We start from the raw sequence: 15436 nt of genomic DNA, 5'->3' as shown, positions 1-15436 counted from the left end.
GCAGTATGCAAGTAAGCAAATTGTTTTTTTTTTTTTTTTACATGTTTGTCAACATTATAACAATGTCATGTCAGTGGAAGACAGCGCTGGATTTCTTCCACAGATTGTCTTGCTTTCCCTTGTAAAAGACGAGTGAAATTTTATACAACTGTTTTTAAAGAACTTAATTTTTATAAGTTACACACTGCAGGTTTAAAAGTTAATCTGGAACATATTTGTACAAGAGATATACAAGATTATGTAGAAAAGTAAGTCGGATTTCAATAACACTATTTGACAGGGTGCCCATATGGCTGACATGAGATAATATGTAAAATAATTTTTTAAATAAAAGTTACATTTGGCAGCATACATGCTCAAAAAAGTTGAACATGTATGATGCTGATAATTTTCTAAATCATTTTATCTTTTATAGATATGTTAAAGGTCAACCTTTAAGCTGCTGTATGTTCCACTGAGAAAAAAGTTTTTTTTGTTTAAACTATCACTATATTATTACATTACAAACAATAAAACATCAGACAGAAAATTGGTGAAAAAAACTGAGCCTCGTCTTATACAGACACAATGTACTGATAGTCCTAACTAATATGTAAAAAGAAAGTTATAAAAGTTACGTACTGCAGCATTAATTTCATATTAATAAATGTTCAAACACAGTTTGTAGAAATCTGGGTAACACTTTATTTGACGGGGGTGCACAAGACTGACATGACACTGTCATGAACATAAAAGAGTCTTTATAAATGTCTATGAATGTTGTTATGAAGTGTCATTTGGTAAACAATGACACTTTTAATGCAAAGTTGCTCCAAAGGTTGCATTAAAAGAGCCAACTTTGCATTAAAGTGTCATTATTTACCAAATGACACTTCATAGCAGTCATAGACATTAGTAAAGACTCCTTCCTGTTCCTGACAGATGCTATGCCAGGTTTATGAAAGGTTTCTATCAACTTTATGGAACATGTACATGCTGCAAAATGTAACTTTTGTGACAATTCTTTTGTACATATTTGTTAAAATTATGTCAAGTCTGTATAACACAGCTTATTTTTATATCATCAGTCTCATGTTTTACTGTTTACTATGCAATATCATAGTGACAGTTTAAACAAATATGTGAAAAACCTATTGCTTATAAATATCACATACTGCAACTTAATAGTTGACCTTGAACATATTTCTGCAGTTAGTTATTAAAAAATAATAAATTTGTGTCCTGCAATGAGGAATACAACAGAAAACACGAAAAGTGAACATTAGTTCACTTTTCGTGAACTAATGGACTAAAATGTCCATTTACTCACTCATAGAGGCAGTTTTTAAGGAATAATGTCTTGTTGGACAGTTAACCTCCATCCAGTTCCATTGTTATCTTCTGTAACACCTCAAAAGTGTAGCGAAGGCCAGCAGGGTAGGCGAGGTTCAGCCCATATATCAGTCCAACAAGTATTACAACAGCTGTTGGCACACTATTCAAATTGGACACCACCCTGATGCCTTCATGGACGATCCCGATGTCTTCATGTGATGAAGTCTTTCAGATGAAAAATGCCGGTGGTGGTTCCAATAGCCTCTTCAATGGTAGCTTCATCCACACCCTATGTGAAGTGATGACAAGTTAATCTCTCTTTCTCTAGACCTAGATGCATCTATATATATAGATAGATAGACATTTCTCTATAAGAGCTATCTCTAAAAGGTTGGACAGATCAATGTAAATTTCGATGAATATAGATATATCTCAAGTATATCTAAACGTAGAGATAGACATAGATGAATGTATCTATCCATGTAGAAAGAGATATACATATCTAGAGAAATCTAAATCTAGATAGAAATAATTATGTATGTACAGATCTAAATCTTTCTTTATATTCAGAGATATTTATCTATCTCTAGTTGCGTAAATACACATATACATACATACCACATACTCCTGGATGAGCTTGGCTGGATCTTCTCCCATATACATGCAGACTTCCTTAATGACACTCCCATGCAGCATCAACATCTTCACACTGAAGGAAATTAATGGAATTAGAATCTTTTTTCAAGCCTTATGCTTGAAGTTTAACAATTTACTTTACACAACTATTTTTAAAGTGAAGACATACAGTAGAGGTTGAAGTGAAAACAAGCAAATGTTCAAGGTGAGAACATTTAACACAAGGAAAATGTAATTTTCTGCATTAAAAAAGTTTATGCAAAAAGATTGATAGTTGTGTTGTGGCTACATCACTTACCTCCTCCATTTGTGCAACAACTTGTCCTAGCATTTGTCCAAGCTGTCCTCCTCTTCTTTTGAACATCTTCATCAGGTTGTCAAAATGGAGATCCAGCTGAGACAAGAACTTTGACTGAAGTGGTAATTCTCTTAAACTCAAGAGTTTATCTGAAAAAAAGAGCACAAAGTAATGAGCTTCAAATGTTCAACACTTGTAAGAGCCCAACAATCACTGCTGCAGAAGTGAACAGTCAGGTAAATGTGCCTAGACATCTTAGATTAACATTACATCAAAAAAACCCAAAAAACTTGTATAACATTGTTTAAACAAACATACGTCACCATCAACACTTTTTAGTAGATATTTACAGAGGGCACTTTACACAAGACTTGAGCATCTGGAAGACATTTGGATTCAAATAAGATTCTGAATTTATACTCCATACTGTGCTCCAGCCCAGCGCGCTGGAGCATTGAGCCCTGCCCTCCACATAGCGCCGCTGCCGCGGTAGAACCATTACATCAGCAAAACGAAACATGGAGATGGAGAGAAGTATTAACGTAGCGCAGTGCACCACAGATAAGGAAAAATAACGCAGAAAACAGTCGAAGTACTCAAAATCCCTCTTATTCGTATTTTTGTCGCTTAGTAAGCGACGCTAAATGCAGACCCGTTACCATAACGACAGACAATGGTTCTGTTAGTGTGCTTGGGAGAAAGTAACGAGGCAGTTTTGATAGCTCGATAAGCTAGTGAAAAGCCACTAGCTTGCAAAGTGTTCGTGTTGCTTTTTTTCCTCATTGCTACTGAGTCAGTTACTTACAAATTTGATCAGTAACAACTGTTTTTTGTGAACTACTTTGATAAACGATGTACTGATCTGTACTAGAGCTAAGCCCCGGTGCTAATAACGGTAGCTAGCAAAGTGAAAACCAAAGAACATGCAGACGGTTTACAAATGACTTCTCATACAGAATGATATTTTTTGTGGAAACATTCCCAACTACAAAAAAATAATATTTAGATCACTTACCTAATCGGTCCACCTCCAAAGACTTGTCTTGTGGTCTTGTGGCTGAATAGTCAGAAGAAACTGCGGCAATCGCGATATCTTTAAAATTATCTTGTTTGACTTCTTATTGGTTAAGATTCAAAAGCCCGCTCTTATTGTCCAATCATATTTAATCCTTGTCTTTGTTATATTGCATCATTTCCGGTAATGATGAAACATGATTACAATGGTTTTAGTAATCTAATTTAATCACGTTAAATCAACATATGAAAAATGTGTAGTTTCATTATTGTTGGTTATTAAGTAAATTGTTCTTTATTCAATTGTGTAAATACAAGAAAGATGACTGAATTGTGTAGTATTAACTTATTTTGTTTGTGCAAATTCAAAAACCCCTCAATTCTCATTTTTTCAGTGTACTCCAGAAGAGTTTGACAGAAAACTTTCTGGACCTGTTGCAATGATTGTCATAGTTCCTTAAAGTAGACATTCGTGGCTACGTTTTGATGCATAAATTATGTCTGTAGAGTTAAATATGTATGAACAAGCATGAAAAGTTAAAAAACGTCAGTTACTAGAGTGTAAACTCTAACAACTGACAACAGTTGGAGAATTCCTCCATAGGATTACATTGTAAACCTGAAAACAATCAAAAATCTGAATCAAATTTAAACTGCAATCGTGGAAAAACCGCAAGAGATACTCAAAAGCCAAAACATTTGAATATAGTTTACAGTCTTGTGACTTGTTTAAAAGTTGAGTGGAGTTTTTATGTTGAAGTAGACAGAAGTGTGAAAAAGCAGAAGTTCTGTGGAATTTTGTAGAATTTCAATGCATTTCAATGGGGCTGAAATTTTCACAAAAACGCAAATATTTCAAAAAGTACAATAGTAAAATTTAGAAAAAAATATAGGAGAAATCTCCAGAAGATGCAGAACGTTTTGATGTATGAATAAGAAAAATCAGTTAAAGTTTGCAGAAGTAGTTAAAGACCGAAAAACATAAACAGGATCTTAATCAGTGAGAATGCAGCAATCTCACTGATTGCTGATTAAATCAAATGTAAGTATTTAGTAGCTGATAAAGATGCAAAGATCGATTCCTCCTAAAACGAGCAACATTACTGATAACTGTGAGCATCCTTTATGAGACCCTTAAGTAACAGTGTCTTCAGTCAGAGGCTTTTTCAGGACCGCTGTGATAGACTGCTATAGTAAATCCTCCTCACAGTCATAATCAACATTGAATTTCCTTTTGGGATTAATAATGCATTTTTGTAATTAGGTTTTCTCATTTATTCCACGTTTTTTTATGTGAACCTCCGGTATTTCTGGGTTTTCAAAGCCTCAGCCCTTTTGTGTGCTTTGTTTATGTGTGGTGGCAGAAAAAGCAGCTGTCATTACGGCCACCCCCTCTCCAAACTGGACCTTCTGGTTGCTCCCCCATGGCCACACACAGACATCCCACACACATGATCAGATCCTGTTTAAAAACACTCAAATAGTTCAAACTCAATGCAGCATTTTTTTAAAAATAAAGGACTTGATTCACTTTTCCCCTTCTGCTCTCTTATCTCCACCCAGCGGGTAATAAATCCTGTGTCTGTGCTGGGTTAGTGGGAACATCTCAGCCATTTAACGCCGCACATAAAACAAAAGCGCGTGGTAAATGAGAAAAATAAAACAGAACAACACTCCTGTGGTAAAACCTTTATTTTATTTATAAACCAAATTTACAGAAACACAAGAATGAATGCGGCAATAATGCAACACGGAACGTAAGAAATGGATCTCTGCCAAAACAGAGAGAGAGAATAGCGGCTTCAGCGAGGGGGCAGACGAACCGGGAAACAAAAAGCAGAGAGGAGGGGAAACGCCTCAGTCGTGATACATTTTGAAGATGCAGCTTTTGATCACGCCCATGTATCTGTCCCACACAGCCTGGTGTCTGAGGGCAGAGAACAAGCAGTCAGTGGGTGAATGATGCAAGGCCAGAGCTGGCAAGCAGGAATTGTGAAATCTGTGCAAAGAGAGTAAATGAGGCAATCGGGGTCCCCTGAGTTTAACCAGGGGGTCTTTGCTGCTATTTATGAATATCTCTTTGTTAGGCCTGAAGCGGAGCGGGGCTGTGTAAACCTTTAATTACATTCCTGAGAGTTTACATGAGAAACAAGGCGACTACAGTTACAGAAACCACATGGAAGACATGCCAGAACAGGGATGACAGCTTCAATGATAACGACCTGAGCAGAGCATTCTGCTGATGAACGTCGCCTTTTCTGGGGGTTTTCACCGTTTTTGTTTTTTTAAGGAGAAGTTGTACAAGGAGTTCACAGTAGCTGCGATTCCTTTACAAACGTTGTTGGTAAAACACAATTTTGTAGTTGTGACGTTTCCATTAGATAACTACTAATTGTCTTTGTTATGGAGTCTTCTTATTGCATTTTCTCCTAGTAAAATCTTATTGTGTTTTGTAATATAAAGAAAAATTGTTTTAACCTGATAGTCTGGTAGATTTGGTAAATTGCAACATTTGTTACATTTTCAGCTGGTGCGGTTCACTTTCACGCTGCACTGTGGCGGCGCTGCACCATGAACCACAGGAGGAAACGACACAAAAACTTCAAAAGAAGACACGAGCGTTAGATTTTAGTGTTCAGTGGTTGTAGGATTTATTTGTCTTTGGTAAAATTCTACAAGCCATTTCTCACTGTAGCGTTAAACTCACAAATTTGTTTTGGTTGTATTTACCCAGAATTCCCTGCGCTGTAGTCCACTTCCTGTTTTTGGAGCGGTCTCTGGTCTGCTTGGTGTTCACATTCGAACTGCAGAAGAGTTCACTTTAACCGAACCAATCAGAGGTTTTTAGACAGACCAGAATTCACAACAGAGTTTTATTACACATTCACATTTAGCCAAACAAACTGGACTTTCCAGACAAACGAATTAGTTTGATTAAAACATGATTAGTCAAACTCTGGTCTGCTTACAAACCCCGGTCTCAGTTCGGTTAAAGTGAACCCTGGTGCATATGTGAACACCAAGCGGACTGGAGACTGCTCCAAAAGCAGGAAGTGGACTACAGCACAGGGCATTCTGGGTAACCAAAACAAATGTTAGTCTAGCGCTACCGTGAGAAATGGCTCATGGTCTTTTGCCCAATAAAAAGGAGAAATCCAACAACCCAGCTAAAATCTGCGCCACTCAATTTTTATTTACATTTTACGAAGAAGAAAGTTGCGCTCATGTCTTCTTCAGAGGTTTTTGTGTCGTTTCCTTCAGTAGTTCTTGGTGCAGCGCCCCCACAGACGAGGAGGGGAACAGGCTGTTCTAATTGTTTGGATCGACTGACCCAGTGCGAAAGTGAACCACAGCAGCTGAAAATTTAACAAATGTTGCAACTTGGTTCCAGTCTACTGGATTAACAGGTGTGAAAACACCCTTAGATTGTTCTTCGGTTTCCTGACTTTCACTCCGACGGATAAAGGCGCGTTCACTCACTTGAATGAGTCCAGAATGTGTGCCGAGTTGGTGTAGTGGGTGAGGTAGAGTTTCACATCTGCAGATGTCCATCGGTCTGAGCGGCACGGCTCAATAAACTGGAAAAGAAAAGAAAAGGAGGAGCTCACGCAGCCTTGCAGACAGATAGATCTGAGATCAGATACTAACCTTCTCTACAAGATCAATGAAGAAATCTCTGACATCTTTGGTGTTTGTTAACTTTGTGGCAATGTTGACGAGGCCTCTGGAGAGATTCTGTAGCAAGAAGAGGAATAACGCTTTCACTGGGACAGTTAACAACAGATTACATTTTACATTAAACCAGGAAGTGTTTCTCACTTTAAAATTAGCTTCCATCTCTGTGAAAGCTTTCGTTTTTCCTCTGAGAGCCGTGCAGACCAAACTGAGAGCAGAGAAAGGAACAGGAAATTAGATAAAAGTGAGCTGATAAAGCTTTGTGAGAAAGCCAGGCCGTTTCTCGGCCATCTGCACAAAATTGGAGCGTGTTTTCGTTACCTTTTGTGTTGATCCAGCAGATCTTTGTCGGTGATTAAAACCTTCAGCTCTTTCAGCTCCTGTAAAAACTCCTTGTCCAGGTCGACATCCATGTCTTCCACCATGTTGTCTACAAAGAACATTCGAGTTGAGACTTCCACGAATCATTTTAGAACAAATTAATTTCTCAGAATTGTCTCTGTGTCAAACACACTCATTATCAAACTGTTTTGTTCCTAATTGAAACCATTCAGACTCAGAATTAACTCAGACTCGGATGAGTGAAACTTGAAGGACCTCTGGTGGTCAATGAAAGAGCCACAGTGAACCACTTGTTTTCTTAAGTACAGCTTAAAACTTTCTTTAAAGTGTTTTTATCACCTTGGATATGAAGGTTTATTATTTCAGAGCTGTATAAACATTAAATCTCAAGTAATTATGATGTGGTATTTGATTAATGAGCTATGCAGCAGCTAAACGTGATGTAAGTGGAGTTTATGTTTTATGTCGGTAAAAAGCGCCAAAGCCAACAAGTAAAATCCCTCACCAACAGCCCCAACCGTCCAGTTGTTGATAAGCTGCCCGGCGCAGAAAGCAAAGTCCTGGAAGGTGAGATACTGCAGCTTTTTCTTCCCCGTCTCAAAGCGGTTGTTGGCAAAGAAAACAATGGCAGCGTAATCCCTGCAACAAAAAAAAGACAGAAAAAGCAGCAGTTTTGATGCGTTAGTGTTAGATTATTATTAAGGCTCAGAACATTTTTATGAATTTCATTACAAGACTACAGTCTTAATAATACAAGAATAAAAAGTTGTAATAAAATGAGAATAAAGTGATAATATTATGAGAATAAAGTCAACTTAATGTCAGTATAAAAAGTCAGAATAATATGAGAATAGTTATATTATGAAAATTAATCAAGTTCATTTGTATTGCACATTTCAGCAACAAGGCAATTCAAAGTCATAAAAACACAAAAATAAAGTCTTAATATCACAACTTTGTTCTAGAAATATTATGACCTCATTCTCATGCAATTTTATACTCCTAACAACTTTATTCCAAAAAATATTATGACGTTATGATAAATATATAAAATACACCCAAAGCATTTTAAACCCAGCTGTGTTCACTCAATACCTTGCTAGTTTGTCAGAGAGAAGGAAATGCTGACGTATGTTCTCCACCAGGGGGCCCTTCAGCTCTTCCACCACTTTGAAAACACGTTTGAAGTTGTCAAACTGAAATACAGCAGATGACGCAGGAGGCTCGCTAAATTACAACATCGTGACTCGAACAACAAGCCAATCCCAACCAATAAATTCTGCTCTGTCGAAAATGTTGAAATGACTTCACACAAAAGCAAAAAAGAAGAGCTTGGAGGGATTTCTTTTTCCCATTTAAAGAATTTTACAGCCTGAGAGTAAATGACTCAACACAGTCTTCTTTTACCTGACGTCTGCAGCTTTTCAGAGTCACACCTGTCTTGGCGCCGATATCGTCCAAGTCTTTCTTTGTTCCTTTGGAGAGTTTCTTTCCTAAGACCTCACGCACAAACGCATCATCAAAAGCATAATACCTAAGCAAAAACACACAAATACTTTAGATGCATTCTCATCTAAAAAATTTAACTACATGACAAAAAAAAGAACCAAAAGTGTTGAGATGGCAGCATCACCTCTCTATCAGCATGGTTTGCCGGTGAGGGGGGATCTGGAAGAGCAGCTGGTTTGCGAGTTTGGCCGGACTCTGCAGCAGACGCTCACACATCTGGAATGTCCTGTACTGGTCCATGGTGTCGCTCAGGAGAACATCCTGGTTTGCTTCACACTCGTCCAGCACGCCTCCCGCCATGCGCACCTTCACAGCATCATTCACTGTCGGATAAAATCCAAGCCCCATTAACATGCATATCACATTCCTGTTTACATGTTGTTTTGTGGGATCAGTTGAGGAATGAATCATGTCTAGACTGACTACTGGAGGAACAAACTACTTTTTTACAACATAAACTGGTCATAGATGCTGTAAAATCATATTAAAAACTTTTAAAAAGCTTTTTTTTCCCCAGAAATCCACCCTAGGCTTAATTAGATAATTTATCATGTAATCACAAAGTTGTGTAAATAATCAGCAGCTACTGAAACTTTGCAGTGGATCCATGTTGTTCCTAATATTTAGGGTGTGGAGGAAAACAACATTCCTTGCATGTTTTTCCCACGTGTGTCACGTACTTTTAGATCTCTAGTTCCTGGGAATTGCTAAAGCTACTGAAGCACTTTCAGTAGTTTAGTTCTGCCTAAATGTTGCACTGAGACAATTCATGGCCACATTTCTGTAATCTTGATGACACAGGAAACAAAATATCATAAGATGGATTGTAACATTATTTTTAAGAATGCTTTGCTTTGCAGGGAAGCTGTGAGTGAAGAAGCAACAATAAATCTATTTCTTTCTTTCTTTCTTTATTTATTTTTTATTTTTTTTGCTCTGTCATCCCAACTTTAATTGCTTACTTGAATACTTAAATTTAGAAAAAAAATAACTTCCCTTACAGATAAATCAAGTATTTTAAATTGAACTAAAATTCTAGTTCAGGGGTTTTCCTGCAACATTTACAATCCAAAGAGCAGTGTTTGCTGTCAGTCCAGTTGAATAAAATATGTTTAGAGTCACAAATATTATCTGACCATTTGAAAAATCACATCTAATAGTGTTTCGTAAATATCTACAACAGAAAATCTGCTGTGACTTTTAAAATTCAACCAATTTATTCCTATTTTTAGGATTTAATAAGAAAAAAAAACATTTGTTCAAAAAGAACATTTCTTATATAGAATGTTTTGAAAATTGCAAATAACTGTAGTAGAGGTGTGCCGATCGATCGGTCACCGATCATAATCTGGCCGATTTTCGTGAAAAAGTGCATGATCGGTGATCGGCGATCATTGGCTCTTGTTGCCGATACCGATCATCTCATTTCGCAGCCTGCCTGTGCAGCTGGTCTCCTCTTTCCTTCACTGCGCAAACGCGCAGCAACAAATCCAAAGCGATGTGGAACTATAACGCACTGAGTGAATGGGGAAGTTTGCGTGTTGCGGTGGAAAATTGAAGCACCTCAAAATGCATCAACACAACATAAAAACAGTGCCATACTTTACGGAGTTTGGCTACATCGAGGCTCACTGCAGTAAAAAAGACATACGGAGGATCAGATAGCAGGTAAAGCAGCGCACAGCTACAAACACTCACTCGGATTAGCATGACGGTCAGAAAGCTAAACAAATAACCCGCAAAATTATTTAAGTCTTCGAGCTGCGATGTAAGACGCTGGTTCTGCTCTCGCTGTTGAACCGCTGCTACGCTACAGGTAGTAATATTTCACAGACGGAGCTTCGCTTCTGCTCCACCTGGTAGTGACTCACACCGAACCTCTGTTTAAAGCTGCAGCATATAACTTAAAAAAATAAATTTTACATACGTATTAAAACTTTCGCTGTCCTAACATGAGACAGATAATCTCTAAAAAAATAATCGATCTCCTCCCTGATCTGCATAATTACTCCGCTCAGTCAGAAACAGCCAATCAGAGCTAGCAGTAATCAGCTAGCCGCCACGCTATCAGGAAGTTTTCATTCAGTAACTCTGGATTGTTTATTGTATGGAACCTGTTTTTGCCTTTGAATGTTAAGTTTTACACTTGAATTTTTTTGGCAATGTTGAGAGGTTTTATTTTGGCTCTTTGCATTATTTAGCCTCTTCAGAACCTTCATATGTTATCAGTCTGTTAAAGATAGTATTGTCAATAGCAGTACAATTTGCACAATGCCTGTTTTGTTTAGTTTTCTTCTTGAAAAAAGTTATTAAAAACAAGTTTTTGTCTAAATTAAGGTGAATTCATGGGTCCTTTTTCCACATAATGTAACCGGTAGTGTTTATGATAATAAAAAATAAAAATAATAATAATAATTATGTGATTGGTATCGGTATCGGTGTATCGGCCCTCATGGGTGATCGGTATCGGTATCGGCAGGAAAAAACCTGATCGGCACATCCCTAAACTGTAGAATTTGGTCTTCACAGGAAAGCTGAAGTAAACAACACTTTTTCTATCCTATTTTGAAGGAACCAACATTTTAAGCACATCTCTGTTTCTGCTGGAGGTTTCATCCAGCTAAACAAAGGTGGTTCCTCTCCATTGTCCCCTCATGCTTGCTCAAGATGTGCGACTGATGCAAAGTCAACAGCTTCATACAATGGGGAGTTTCTTAAATGTATAACTTATAATCAATTGACATTGATTATAATACCCTAACCCTAAATGAAGCTATCTGTACTGTAATATAATCTGGATCTAAACCAGCCTTAATCTTTTAACTAATTTGGTTGTACATTTCTACACAGCTGGATACAAACTAGATTTCTTTACATTGAGTTGACATTAATGAACCTAATTAAATAAATTCCTTTGAAATCTTTCCTCGTTGGGATGAAAATTAATTCTGCTCCTCTGATATTATTCACTCACTTATTCAAACATGTACTTTTTTTTACTGCTCTATTTACCAGCCAATTAAAGTAAACACATTCAGTCATGGATTCATGATCATACCTGTGTATCCATCCAGCCAGAGCTGGTAAACCTCCTCATCCATGATGGTGGTGTTACCAACGAACACATCGAGCTCTACGGCCATCTGCGAGGAGTAAAAAAGAAAAGCTATTCAACATTAACACATAGCGATCTGCACTTAGCTGCCTCAAAAGACCTAATGTTGTCATATTTTATACCTTGATTTTAGGGGTGTAAAAAAAACCTGATTTAACAGTCTGTCTTTAATAAAAGCGGATCTTCAAGGTGAAACGTTCATCCTGTCAGCTGGATTTAAGCAGTTTTACTCATTAGCTAAATTAGTTCAAGGTTAGCTTCTCTGTTAGCAGCCCCGTAAAACGAGCAGCAGTTAGCCACATCAAACTGATCATCAGAAGGCAAAACTGTAAATTAGGACTGAATAAAAATTGTAATATGGCTACAGATAATTAGCTGCAGCTCAAACTTTTGCAACTAAACTAGGAATAACGAAACAACGGCTCCATCCTTATAGGTACGCAGTGTCAACAACAGCAGACATACAGCAGTACACGCTTCCGGGTTGGTGACGTCACGCCGTACGTAAATCGTTAGGATTTTTAAATATTAAGTAAAAACAATACAAGAAGGATGATCTTATCATGTATATGCTCTTTAGAAACATTTTTATTATTTATTTTTATTTTACAGTAATCTTATGGTTGGTAAAACAGCTATTATTGTGTGATTCAAAGGGTAGCTGTGGTTGCCATGGTGAAGGTCGCCCTGATCTAACTCCATGATGCGGTGCTGACTGTAATGGAGAGTTTTTTTTCCACTTAAACAGACATTAGAGCAAACTAAAGTCATAAACACTGTGCTATTTCTGTCGTAGGAAGTTTTCCAGGGACCTTAATACAGTCAGGTAGAAAAAAAATTAGAACTCTGTTAAATATTAAATTATTTATTACAAGAAATGTTCACCAGTGTATAATTTCTATCTAATTTACATCAAAACAACAAATGTTTTTACATTAACCTCTATCAATAAAATTATATTTTCTATCTTAGGAAAAGATTAGGATTTATTTAAAGCTGGTGTATAATCTCCTTTAACTGGAATACATTTATCTCCATTTGTATCTAAAATTGCTCTGAGGAAAGTTTACCCCACTCTTCACTTTCAACTTTGAGATATTTGAGGCGAGACTTGCATCCCACAAATCCTCAAAGCATCTCGACATTCTGAGTTTTGACTTGGAGTTTCCATTTCTTAGTGGAAACACCATTAAGAATTGGTCCTCAAATCAGCATGATTTGAGGACCAATCATGCTGAATAGTCCTCAAATTTTAAGATTTTCCTCAATTTGCTTAATTTGCCTTTGGGATTAACAAAGATCCATTTGCATGTTTTTCAGGTATGAAATTATCAAAATCACTAAATTACAAAGGAATAAGATGACAGACATCCATTTAGAGGTTTTAAACAAACAACAACACAATAAAAGTAAACAAAAAGCAGTCAAGTATTGGAATGAAAATTAGCTTAAAAGGAGCCAAAGTCCAAAGAAGAACAATAAAAGATCTTCAGAAAGCCTGAAGAATACCTAAGATCATTTTAAAATAACACTGCTTTCAAACTATTTTTAAATGAAGTGCTAAAAGCAAAACAGGAAAGTTGGTCAGCTATGTCTCTCATTATAGCATGTCCAACTATTCCAAAAGTTTAACTCCCCAAACTGGATTAAATAATTTCTATTTTCATATATTTCATAAATAGCACAGACAATGTTCTTTTTAATTGATTTCTATTGTGAATAGAAGTGAATGCTGAATGCGTTTGACAACAAAATGGCAAGGATAATTAGTGTTGGAGCTGCTGAAATTCAAAGGAAGTAAAAATATGCTAGAAAACACTGAAATTGAAAGTTTATTGTTCTCTCAATAGAAAGGCTGCACTAATTTAAATGAGTTCTCCAAAGCCTGTTTATTCATCACTCTCCAAAAAGGGGAAAAAAACTGAGCTAGAGAGAAAGCTGCAAGAGTTCATTAATAGGAAACATGAGTCTTGGAAGTTTCCTGCACAGTATGAAATTTCTTGACTCAGCATAAACTGTTCATTTTACTGAGAAAGTCTTCAGTGGTCAGACTGAAACTTACAAATAAAAAGTGATGACTGAAATTACATGAAACATCTTGCAGCGAGATATAGCCTTTTGTTGACTTTTGTCCTTTAATTTGTACTTTCTGTTACTGGGAAAAGTGTCAGATCCAGAATAGACCCCCTTCAACAGGATCCACTTCGCTTGCACACAATCTGCTCTCTTTTCCTGCTCAGATTAAGCCATATAAATCCCTGTAAATCCTTCTCCTCACCCTCCCGTTTCTGTGTTTCTGCATGTGTCCTTCAGAATGACAACATGTGGGAGAAAAAATAAAAACCAACCCCTTCTTCCACCCACGCCCCCGGTCAGCTCGTTTTTTTGTCAGATCTCTTGCTGCACATCAACACTCTCATTTCTAAACTCCCATGACACCCTGATTCCATCCCCAGATTCCTCTCAGCGTGGTTAACACCCTACATTGTTAGGGCCTCCGTGAAACAATGGAGGTGGGACAGAGGGCGGAAGGATGTGGCCGAATACCTCAGCATAAACCGATGGGAAAAACACACACACACAAACGCCTGCAGTCAAACTTTCCAACTGTGTTCTTTGAAAAGAAACAAATCGTGTCTCCTGATACAGACAGAATGTGCTGTGCTTTTGTGAACTCCAAAAGCCTTTAGGACACAATAGAGATAGTTTGAGTTTAGAGGATGAGATCACGCTTGTAAACGGATAAATCCAGAGGAAGTACGGTCACATACAGAACTTTTCCTATTTGTTTCGATTGTAAACTGAACTTTTCCATGTCTGTGTGGTCTAACATAGTAAAAAAGATATTAAAAAAAACGTTTTAAATTTAAAAGTACAAATGTTTCTGAAATTGTAAAATAAATCTGTTTACAATGTTGCTAAAAGAAACTCAAACTATTTAAATCCGAAAGATAAGGTGTTCAAAAATGTCGATTGATGTATATCTATGGTGCGTCAAGTAACCACTAGAAAGATTAACACTTCAGATTACTGGAGTCTGTCAAGTTAACAACTATCAACATTAATCTTCCTGTAAAGAAAGACAATTCAAAATAAAACCAAACCAAGTCACTTGAATCAGGAATATTTTTAAATATTTTACTTAATAAAAAATCAGGCTTTCATCTTAAAATTTAGATTTTTTTTTCAACAGTCTAAATTCTTAGGGAAAAGTCAGAGATATGAAATTAAAGTCAAAATTACATTTTGAATCTCAGAATCTCTGATTTTTATTTTCCAAAAACGTCAGTTTTCATAGATTAAAGTTAGAATTCTGAATTTTTAATCTCAGAATTATTTTTTTTTTAAATCGGATTTAAAAAAATCATATTTTAAAAAATCTAAATTCAAAGGAAAAAGTCAGAATTATGATATTCAAAAAATCTGGTATTTTAAATATTCTAAATTATATCAGATCACAATTCTTTTTTTCAAACATGTAAACATTTTGAGAGAAAATGTCAGTTTTGTGAAATGAAAGCTAAGATTAATTC

General features: G+C 36.6%; 1 protein-coding gene and 1 long non-coding RNA gene across 2 annotated transcripts; both read right to left on the bottom strand.

The window, feature by feature from the left end:
• Nucleotides 1–1261: 1261 nt before the first annotated feature.
• On the bottom strand, nt 1262–2368 carry LOC148156921 (uncharacterized). The gene is made up of 3 exons (XR_015764457.1): nt 2249–2368; nt 1933–2023; nt 1262–1603 (listed from the first exon to the last, which is right to left on the bottom strand). It is a non-coding gene; the product is annotated as an uncharacterized LOC148156921 (long non-coding RNA).
• Nucleotides 2369–4936: 2568 nt separating this feature from the next.
• On the bottom strand, nt 4937–12384 carry fibpa (fibroblast growth factor (acidic) intracellular binding protein a). Its single transcript, XM_014968352.2, has 11 exons — nt 12026–12384; nt 11847–11931; nt 8913–9111; nt 8687–8813; nt 8375–8475; nt 7785–7918; nt 7259–7367; nt 7082–7145; nt 6911–6997; nt 6743–6840; nt 4937–5189 (listed from the first exon to the last, which is right to left on the bottom strand). Exons 2-11 carry the CDS (start codon nt 11929–11931, stop codon nt 5120–5122), a joined length of 1074 nt encoding a protein of 357 aa, XP_014823838.2. The 5' UTR covers nt 12026–12384; the 3' UTR covers nt 4937–5119.
• Between the last annotated feature and the right edge of the window lie 3052 nt (nt 12385–15436).

This window comes from Poecilia mexicana, unplaced genomic scaffold, assembly GCF_051168715.1.
Source record: "Poecilia mexicana isolate PSO_F unplaced genomic scaffold, ASM5116871v1 scaffold_10, whole genome shotgun sequence".
Taxonomy (NCBI): domain Eukaryota; kingdom Metazoa; phylum Chordata; class Actinopteri; order Cyprinodontiformes; family Poeciliidae; genus Poecilia; species Poecilia mexicana.
This window is presented reverse-complemented; position numbering and strand designations above follow the sequence as displayed.